Source organism: Tigriopus californicus, chromosome 3 (assembly GCF_007210705.1).
Source record: "Tigriopus californicus strain San Diego chromosome 3, Tcal_SD_v2.1, whole genome shotgun sequence".
Classification (NCBI taxonomy): domain Eukaryota; kingdom Metazoa; phylum Arthropoda; class Copepoda; order Harpacticoida; family Harpacticidae; genus Tigriopus; species Tigriopus californicus.
The window spans coordinates 1,984,690-1,995,980 of record NC_081442.1 but is presented as its reverse complement, the minus strand read 5'-3'; the positions used below and the strand labels follow the sequence as shown (position 1 = coordinate 1,995,980).

The following is an 11,291-nucleotide window of genomic DNA, read 5'->3' as shown; positions in this document are numbered from 1 at the left end:
ATCGAACTCTGGGCAAGAGGGAAACATCGTTCTGACCAGAATATAAATCTCAAACCGATGTCTCAGATGTCTTATGATTGTAAACTTGATGACTGTCAAAATATTAAAAGCTCCAAATTGCCCTTCGATGGATTTCACAGGCGATCGTCGCCTCTTTAACTCAATAATCAGCAGGGCGTGTAAAATCATTGCACTAAAAACGACCAAACATTTAAATTATATCTAATAGAAAAAGCTCAAATATTGAAAAAGTGTTTATCACTGAAATCCATAAACATACAAGTAGGACTTTGCATTTTCTGATTTTATAAATGCACATTTGCCTTTGAGCTTGATCCGACAGTATTTTTTGCTTCATTTGCGTACTCAAGTCCTAGAGATGGAGAACAAAATATCACTCCAGTGTGACTAGATGTTAGCTCCTCAGGAGGGATTGATTTGACTGAACTAGTGACCATGTCAGCTGCTAATAGATTGATCTCAGTAACTTCCTTGGCACGGATGGATTCGGATCTCAACGTAATATCTATTTCTCTTTGTTCAATAATGGTCCTAATTCCTCATGCACATTATGAATATCTGAAAAATCTGTGAAGCTCTAAAGGCTAAATTCTTTGTTGTTGCCCTAACCCTACACTGGTTACCCTATGAGGCCAGCCAGATCATTATGAAACACCCGGTAGATAGTGCAGCCATCAACCTGCCGCAGTAGAAAATTCCACTGTATCATAGTTACTCTAGGTGTTTTTTTGCATTGCCGTTTATTTCAGCTTATGAAAGGGGGGAAATCAAACTAATATGGAAAAGAGAAAGGACCGATGTGATAGTTTCATCAGTGATCTGTAGATACGGCATTCAGGGATCAGCAAGACACCGAGGTGTGCGTGTGAATGCTGTCCCCTTTGGGATTGAAAATGAGTTAACTCGTTAGATAAAATACTGGGAAAAGTGCATAGACCAGAAGGAAGAACTTTCCATTTTGTTTTGTAAAATAAGAAAAATGACAGAACGCAAATGACAAGCAGCACACACAACGGAGAGTGAGGAATGTTCATGCAGTAAAAAAGTACAAAAAAACTCATTTTACCCTTCTTCCTATTCTGTTCAATGTGAATCGATGACCCGCCATATTCCTGCTAGAGGCAATGTTTTTTTAATTAGATACCATAGCACTTCAGCACTTAAAAAATCTACTAATTCACGTGTTTGGTTCCTTGAATTGCCAAAAAATGATAAAATCTGCAAAATTTTACCCACGGTATTGAAAACGTCTATTTATTTACTTTTTGAGAGAAATGGCCAAAAATATGTTTTATTGAAATGAAATATTTTTACTCGCTCTAATAATCAGTTATCAAACGAAAACAAGTTGCTAAGATATAAAAAAACGAAGATTTCACCCAACGAAACTCTGCTAAAGAATTGGGCAAAAATAAAATTAGTCACCCTTGGAAAATGATTGATTTTCGAAGCTACCGCACCCCGAGACGGAAATAATTCAAGTACTTAAATACTTAAACAGATATTTTAACTATTCGACCTTCTTTGGCTGTCATGAACGTCATGAATTGTTGGCTTCAGGTTTTCTCGTCTTTTCAAGTCAAGTTGTAAATGTATCATGAAGATTGAGAAACTATTGCCTGTGTATTTTGAAAAGTTTGTTTTTGAGGACGTTCGTGACCACTTTTCTCACTAAAAAGATAATAACAGGCATCGAATCATAAAAGGTGGCCCATGGCTCTTGCCATGGAGTGAGCTGTCCTTTACTTTGGATTAGACTTTGACACACGGGCAACGACCAAACTCCTTGTGGGGCAACACATGGCACAATAGGTAGGATGGCTGCTGACCTCTGTTCATTGAGCATGAGCTCAAGCTTTCACACATGCACAGTCCGGTTAGGAGATGCTGTTTGCATAGTAACATTATTTTTTATTATGTCTAGTCAAAGCGCCAATGCCCAGTGTGTCACGATGATAAATAACTCTTACATTATTCTGGTTTCTAGAGCGTTTATCAGGGATGTAAGGATATGTATTTATCAACACTTTTAAGCACTCAGGAGGACTAGCTTTGGGCATATCACTAGCCATTCCTCTTTTTTAATCTTGCCGTCTTGTTGCCCTACAGAAAGGCACTTTTCGGACCTTTTTGTCACATCTTTATGAGTAAGGTCTCGATTATCAGCCATGAACAAGTATTTACTTGATTCTACTTGATTCAATTGATTGAGTGATCTTTCACTCTCAACGATAAAAAGCCCTATTATGGTCCTATGATATCTACAACTTTCTGTGCTTTTTTTTGGAAAAAAACGTCCATCAATTACACTTCATTTCTTGAATGGCATGGGTTAGTTTGTACTCCATACGATTAGATCCATGCGTCAATATCTGGCTGAAGTTGGTAACCTCTTCTCAAAGAAATGCATAATAGAAAATGCAAGTCTTACCGTCAAGTCTAGACATTAAACAAAAGTGACAAAATGCTCTCGTGGCCTTCGCCCTTGAGTTTACGAGTCAGCTCTGAGTGAAATGCTTGATGAAACAATACCTTTGAAATGCCTCTTTTTTATATAATATACACAAATTTGCCTTCAGACTTTAGTGTTCTAATCAACAAAAGGTTTCCAAAGAAAAAAGACCTCACTCAACCGAACAAATCTACACTTTGAAAAGGTCCATTATCACTTGAAACGTGAAAGATCGTTTTCCCTGGGACTAGACAAAGATGCCCATGTTTTGTTTAAGCTCTTTTATTCTGCCATATTCACAACATTGGCCGCACTTCCATCGGTATTAACCTCCGTTTCAGACACTTCCTTTCAGAATTGAATAAGAATTCCAATAATCCTCTCCTAACTCACGTAACGTTGTATCTTAAGGGCCTTTCTTGCCTCGAGAAATCTCCTTTCCAAAGCTTTCCTATATCCCGTTCCTTTGGAGTGCATTCATGCACTACTTACGCAATGTACGTCTGTACTCTCGCGGGCTCTAATCGGTCGTTCTGATTCAAGGTGAGTTAGAAATGCAAAGATGGCAATGGTTCATTTCACGCCAAGAAACGAAAACACAGATCGTTTTCGAATAACTGTACAGGCATCGGTCTGCCTTGAACGATTCGCACTGTTGCAATTGAAGGCGTGCAATTTATTTCTGCACTGCATAATCCGACCATTACCATGACGAACCAAAGCGACTTTAGAGCTCCCTCGACCCTTGGAGAAATTCTCACCATTGATTAGCAGGCTTTGAAGTATCCTTCACGCTGGATTGCTTGGTTTGTTCAAGATGATAAGAGAGGCAATTTGAGAATATTTTCGTTCCAGGCGGAATAGAAGCTTTGACGAATGTCATAGAATGAAAACTTTACCGGTGATTCAGATCTCAAACCAAATGAACCTATTTGTGGCAAGAGCGTTACAAGTCCGCTTTAAAGTGGTGACGATCAAGTTTCTTTCAAAGTTGAGCATAAGCGTGAGCGATTATGGTATGAACTTACTGTGTGAGTTAAAAACGCGATTTTCCCACTTTCCAGATAATTCATTTTGAGAAAATGAAAGCGGAAGTTCAACACTTTTAATATTGCACGAATTGTTCCGCTACTGCAGAAAGTTGGCTAAAAATGGCATAATTTTATATTCAAAACGCAGGTGTTTTTTCACGAACTTCCTTACCACTAAAATGGGAGTATAATTCCAAGCCAGCTTTTAAAGATGGCAGAATTTGGATATGCAAATAAGCTTTAAATTCGTATAACACATGATGCACTAACGAATAACTTTGAATATACTGTAGGGTCGGTCGATCTCGGGTTCTGGTCAAAAAGGCGTCCACATCTGATTTATGAAATAGTGTTGGATCAAAGCTTACATATTCCGCACAAATATCATTAGAGGGAAAACGGCTTACCTGTAGCATCAAGGTTTGATCCTTATACACGTGAGAAAAAAATATATATTGTTCAATTCATCTCATAGCCTGTTCGGCTATTATACACTGTTGATTGATAGTTTCTTATTTCAGCAATAAAACAGTGTTTAGAAATGTTCTTATCCATACCTCAAGTTTTAGGTTTTCGGGCTCCAACGATCAATCTTCATGGTTTCTTGAAATGTTATTACGCGAAAAAGATCGACAATAGACATGCTATAAATAGTGCAATAGAAATCCCAAACAATGCGTTACTATCTAGAATAGTTATTCGTTGACATTATGTATTTTCATTGGTTGTAATCGTTATTTGCCAGAAATTAATGACGGGGCAAAACATCGGGAAATTCACTTGCACGAATATTAGTTGATTGGCGAGAAAAACGGTTTGTAGTTTTAGCTTGACATTGCTCGATCGTTTGAGAAAGTACATGTAATCATATTCCCTATGACGTTGAATAAGGATGGTTTGACGTTTTCAAACAGTCATCGCTTTTGGCCGCAAGAAAATAGTTTCTAATCATGCAATAACGTGCTAAACCAAATGCGGAAAGATTAGTCTCAATCATAACAAATGACTCGAAACTTCACCTTCAGTGGAACATGAAGCTTGCAGCCACCTTTAGATTTGGATGTCCTTGAAGACAAGGAGTTTTGGTGGCTAATGTACTATTGAGACCCCGGATTCGCTCGCTCTTAAGCCAAAAATTGAATGCACCGACTTCAACTGACATTTGATAATTTCATGAAACAAATTTCTCGAATGCCACCTCCTCATGCAAAACCACAAGAGGAAACTGAACTTTTTGCGATACCTTTTGTGTGTGACATTTGGTTGATTTTGTTTTTACAACATCTAATTCATTGAAAGGCAAAATGAGACACGTGCTCACCTAAAAAATGTACACATTGATTTTGCACCCGTCGACAATGGACGACGAGAAGCAATTCAAACTCCCTCCAAAACTCACAGCTGACGTGACTGACTAAAATGAGGACTATTAAGATTACCCGTCAACCTAAACTATGAACCGACGTAATTTGGTAGTATTGTGTTTATTTGCATTGTCACATGTATTCAGTTATTACATTGGTCCTGATTACGTGGATGGTACGGGTAAAGTTGAAAGAGTTATAAAATGTTGGTGCTGTAATAAAACTTAAAATCTACTTCACTAAGCCACCTTGCTTGTGGCAAGCAATTATCTGAAATAAAACCAGGATACAAGTACAAAAAACGACCCATTTTTTTGAGTGATTGAACTTTTATATTACAACGTTGTAAATTGAGTTGGATCACATTGAGTTGATCTCCATTCTTCCCTCCAGAAAACAACAACACCTTAAATTAGGGCACCAAATTTGATTTTTCGTCACTTTATCATATCTTTTGCGTCGACAATGGACCACGAGAAGAATTTTAATTACAACGATGAACGGATGCTGAAGAAACTTAAATAGAGAACGCCAATCTGCGCTACTCACTTCAAAAAAAACTGCATGTTCCATTTTTTTCTTCAATTCAGAATTTACAGTGTTTGTCTAGAGTGCAGTTTAGAGCATAAATGAGTGAATTTCCGATTTGATTATGGAACTTTTAGGATAAATGACATTTTTATACTAAAACTTCGTTTTGTAATTGATTCTTTACCAAAAAATTGTTTTTTGCTAAAACTTCGTTTTGCAATTGATGTTATTACCAAAAATCTAATTTTAGTGTAAAATGTTTTTCTTCCGTTACATTTCATTCTTGGCATTTGACAATGGGCAGCTGAAAGCCATAAAAAACCAAATAAATGATAATTCTCTTAATCGCACTAAAAAGATATCTGTTTCTTTTGTCCATCTTTCGAAAACAATAATGTTTAACTTATTCTTACATCAGCATATCACTAGTTCTGCAACATTATCAAAATGCCGTTTGAAAGTGGTTCCCAATAAGTATCCTCAAAATGAATATCTCCCACTCATTCCTTGTTGACCCAAAGTACTAATGTGAATGGAACGGGAAAAACTTATCTGAGGTGCACCCACGATACAATGGGACCGATAACTTGGGACGAATCGAAAACATTCACCAAAACTTTTCCTAGAAATCAGCACATGACAGCTAATCTTATCTCTGTAGTCTTTGTTTAGTCACTTGTAGTTAATAGTAAACAGGAAGAAACGAGCTCATTGATAATACAAATCGTTTGTACTTTCTCGATATGAGCGCAAATAGAATCATATTCAGACGAGGATTAGTTTCAATAAAAGGATAGAAAAAGTTGTTTTCTGAAAATTTGCCTTAGGTCAATAATAAGAATGAAATTACTCATCGTTGCATCTGTAGTTTGATTTTCACTCCAAAATGAGGGGGGAAAATTGCGTACCAAAAGTAGACAACTCAATGGTCACTTACTAATGCCAGATTTGAGAGCAATTCCCTTCAAATGCCAACAATTTGCGGAAGCTTAACCTTCAGAGCTTCATCAAAGAAATGTGAAAGAACGATGAATGACAGAGTAGAATCTGCCCTATCAAGACTTGTGATTATCCTGTCACCATCACTAAGGTGGGAATGTCAACGTCTCCTTTAACGTCTTTGTTTTCAGTCTCACAAAAATCTTGAGGGTTTCTTTTTGGCTCAACATTCAAACAGTTTTTGGAGGGTCCAATCTCATTTTTGAGCTCCAAAACCAACACCAAAATCTCGGCTTTCCTCGGGATAAAAAGATTGGAAAGGGCACTTAACTAATACATTGCAGAGAAACTTTGGTTCAGATTTTCCTTCTTGACTACAGTGCTTCACAGGATTTGATTTACAGTGTTTGTAATGTACATGATTCACGAAAATGGTGGCTTTTTAATGCCAGGGAAAAGGCCCTTAGCTTAATGTAGTGAAAAACACAAGCACACATAAGTGAGACATGATGACGTTATAGACAAATAAATATTTTTAAGAGATAAAAAAAACATTGAGAGATGAGGATGGAAGTGTGACTTTAGAGGTTAGGAAAAGGCCAAAATGCTCCGGATGTGCGACATCAAAAACACGGAAATATTTTGCGTGGGCTAATGAAAGCTGTCTCCACGTCAAGTTGGGAATCCCTTCTTCCTAATGCTCATTATTAGACTCCAAAGAATAATGTTGTTCGTATGCCGAGCAGAAATCCGAATTGTCAAACTTTTACAATTGCTGCTCGACTTAAAAACAGTATATTTTGTCTGCACATTATTGATATTTAGACAAAATAAATGGCCCTGTTTTGCTACTACACAGTAGAACAGAAAAAAACTTGACGAGTTCACTGTTTCTCTAAGAGAAGCATACACTCTGAAGCTTATTAATGATCTTTTGAGTTGGCTTCGAATAATTTTCTTCGACGAACCTGGTAGGTTCAATTTCTCTTTAAAGCAGAGTAAATGGAATTGGTGATTGAAAATCTATAGAACAGACAGAGCCTTCATTCGATTTCGAATTAGTGAAATCAGAATGAATGCTCCAGGGAAACGGAGGCACCCAAATACGTGTCCGACAATTTCAATGCCCAAATCACAATCGATAACAAGCGGGAAATTTAAACTTGGGTCTCTTTTATTGCTTTATCGAATATCAATCACTTCCAGCAAATGGAATTGGCCTGCCCCAACATTATTTGCTTATTACTAGAACTACATTGGGTGATTGATAACTGATGATTGAGTACTAACTCGTCCATCCAATCATCTATGGTGCCTTATAAGAAACATAATGTTGGTGTTGTGAATGCACTCACAATCAAATTAACGTACATGTTAAGGATAATGAAAAGTGACATGAATAGGCAATTATCAGGAAATCGTAATTGGGAATTGTAGAACGAAGCGAATTTAATTCAAATCTCTAAATTGAATATATTTGAAATTTACTGCATTTGAACTCAATACAATACAGTATTATTGTGATCAAATGTATTCCAAAATCGTTGTTATGAGTATTTGGCTTTGTTGGTTGATCCAAAACAATACCGTTATTGCAGAATTAATGAAAAAAAGCTGTCACAACGTTCTTTCAGCCAGCAGCATTAATGCTTAGATATGAATGATGGGTCGTAAAAACATTGTATTTTGGGCATTTTGTGAATGTTTATCTAATTCTTCTCTTAAGAAAATGCCCAAAATCAGTGTGACGCACTACAAATTTCCTTTACTTCACACAGCTAATACCTAAATGTGTATGATCGCATACGTCAAGTTTATAAGTTGAGACAGCCATCACGTTATAAGTTAATGATTTTTGAAGGGGGTATTTCAAGTTTCCTACAATCCGATTCTAGCCTAACAATTGGACTCTTAAGACATGGCCAAATAATTAAGATAACTCGCTGGACCTTGAAGGTTCAGGGTGTGAAAATTTTAAAGTCTATTTGTGTTTGTTCTTCAAGTTATCTCCTCATATATCGTCTATTTTCTCCGACATTCTCTATTTGAGACTGATTAAGGTTAACAATGGGGAAGAAAGTTTGTTTTTGAAAAAATGCTTACTTGGCACATCTAGCTCAGATGATTTTGCTTGGTCAGGTAGCATTACTAAGTAAACTTATCTCCCTTAAATGGCCTTTGATAAGAGCTTCTTTACCATTGTTTCATAACGGAGAACCTTGCGTCATTTGCACCAAGTTAATACAATAACAGACAGACAGCACCTTTCAAAGTAATATTTTCGCTCGTTTCTCTCGCTTACCTCGATACTTCACGTTCACACATCAACTCCGTTCTTCTATTTTCCAGATTCCTACAGTTTCTCACAAACTTCCACCGAACCCAAGTACAGACAAATCATATCGTTCTTGACCGGATGGAATGTTCCAAACGGCCAAGAAATGTTTTGGTTTACCATTCCTCACTTTCCTTCAATGGACAGATGAGGAACTAGTATAGCTTTCATCTCCACAATAGCTTTGCTTCATGGGTCTACCAACTTCAAAATGGCGAACATCCGTCAAGATTTTATGAGGAAAATCCATTCATTCAAAGTTTTGGATTTTCATATCCCCCAAACTTTTCCACTCATCAGTCAAATAGCTCTCGGCAAATTTGGCTCCCCATTGACTAGGATACATATTGGGCCAGACTCGTTCATTAAACATAATTAACGATAGATCAGAAAAGGGCCAGGAGCCGGATATATTATGAATTCTGTTACAACTCTAGATGAATAGTTTGGTCTGATTCTAAGGCTCTTTTACTATCAAGCGAACCGTTTTAGTTTTGAGAAAATTGAACCGGGATGGGAAACAGCTTGGGAACCATATCCATTATGCATTCTTCTCATTTGTCCAATTCTTCCGAGTGTAGTGTGTATTTTAGAACGGAGATCAATAGCGTGCCAGTTTCATTTCTTCCATTTCAAAGCTCTTAAGTGTCCATCGAACGAACCCTTTTAGTTTTTGGCCTTGGCCAATCGACAATTGCCGTTGGTGAAGCTTTAAAGGTCATTGTTGGCCTGAATATTTCAACTTGAGATTCCCGTTCAGATGATATGGCCTAAAAGGACGGTTTCAACCAGAAGATGGTTTCAAATAATAAATGGTTCGTCCAACACGATGACGAGTTTCCAATTTAAAAGCATTTCGGTATTGCATTAACTCAAGCAAATTGAATCGAGAATAGACCGATATTTGTAGCATTTCCTCGTGTGTTTTCAAAATTTCCCTACTGATGAGAACTGGTCACAAATTAGTGACGTATACATATATAGAGACCATGTCGTTGGTTCAGTGTTGCTATTTCATTGGTTGAGAAAGGTCCGGTGGATGGATGCGTCAAAAAATTGACATTGACCATTGGCGATGGATGATCTTGCACTTTAGATTAACAGCACTCTCCTCACAAGTACATACTACGTAGTAGTAGGTAGGCAGAGACTGATGCCAAATGCCTCTGTTTTGTCTCAAGAGATGAACCACCAATGTCATACCATGATAGGATGGTTTCGATTCTCTTGCCCGAGAACATCCAAAACCATCACCAAGAGGGAGGATGAGATTCGCGCTCTCGTTGATCTCGAGAGAAATGGCATGGGACCTATAAATATCCGAGTGTCCAGGTGAGAAATCATCAGTTCACTGGCCCCGTTCAGCGTGACAACATCTCAACATCCTTTGAGTGATTTCCACCGCCCACTGCAACCAATCAACCAATCAACCAATCAGCTAACCAGGAAAATGGCTTTCAATAACAAGATGATGATTGCTTCCACGGTGGCCGTTGTGTTCTTCATGCTCCTCGTCCTGGATCAGCCCTCTAGTGCGGAGGCGGGGCATGGCCACGGTCACGGGCACGGGCACAAGGCTCATGGTACGGCTTGCATCGTGAAGGGCTCGTATTGCTCGTGTCATTACTGCAAGTGCGAGAAGGGTCACATTCACTGCGGCGGATACGGCAAGAAAGGCTACGGCAAGAAGTACTGCTACGGATCCATGGAGGGGGAATACTGTCATTGTGATTACTGCAAGTGCAAACACGGCTACGGCTCTTCCGGCTACGGCAAGTGCCACTAGAGTGGACGACACCCTTGATGAGTGGGAAACACCTTCCCATTGTACTAATCTCCACGGCCATATCCTTCCTTACTGACGAACTACGCTTTCTTGCCAAGTCCACGGAGACATCTCATTGGGTGTTCTGCCTTGAAGATCTCAATCCCGTTTTAGAACTTCCAAGTGTTATTGAGGACAACAACGACGAGACGATTCTCTTCGTGGCTGCTATCTTGGGTTTGGGGGTGAACTGTTTCTCTGAATAAGATGATGATTTTGAAAATGATTTCCGCGGATCCCGGTTGATCGGCATAGGCAACAAATTGTGATATCGTTCTTGTACACCACGTTTTATACTAGTCATCGGCCAAATGTCGTCGTGAGCTCTCGAGTTGTACCGTGTATAATGAGACGGTCTCGCAACGTCATTTCTTCTTTTGTCTGCATAACCCAGTCAATTCTGCAATAATAAAGAACCTTGTTGAATACATACATACTCTCGCCAAAACGAAAAACGATCCTCCTCCATTGAGTTCCTGTTCTAGTTCTGGTTGTACTGTTTATTGTTTGGTTCAGCATCAAACACTAACTCAGCAGTCGTGACATTTCTGTTTAAAACCATGAAATGATTTCGTGAAGGGTAGACGGGAAAACTCAATCGGGTGTGAACAGTGCAAATCATCCTCCAATGGCACTTTGTCGACACCATTTTCTCGCTTGACCTATCAAATGCAAGTTGTTCCGAATCATGTTCAAGGTTGCCAAGCTTCCATCAACTTAGCCATGCCTGTAACACCAAAACCTACAAAAGACGACTTATGACAGACGCACCACGTGTTCAATCAGAAATACG

At 38.5% G+C, this 11,291-nt stretch overlaps 1 protein-coding gene across 1 annotated transcript; it reads left to right on the top strand.

Annotated features, from left to right (window-relative positions):
* The first annotated feature begins 9,897 nt into the window (after positions 1 to 9,897).
* Positions 9,898 to 10,950, top strand: LOC131877652 (integrin beta-7-like). The gene has a single exon (XM_059223395.1). The coding sequence runs from the start codon at positions 10,124 to 10,126 to the stop codon at positions 10,457 to 10,459; it is 336 nt and encodes a 111-aa protein (XP_059079378.1). The 5' UTR covers positions 9,898 to 10,123; the 3' UTR covers positions 10,460 to 10,950.
* Positions 10,951 to 11,291: the final 341 nt, after the last annotated feature.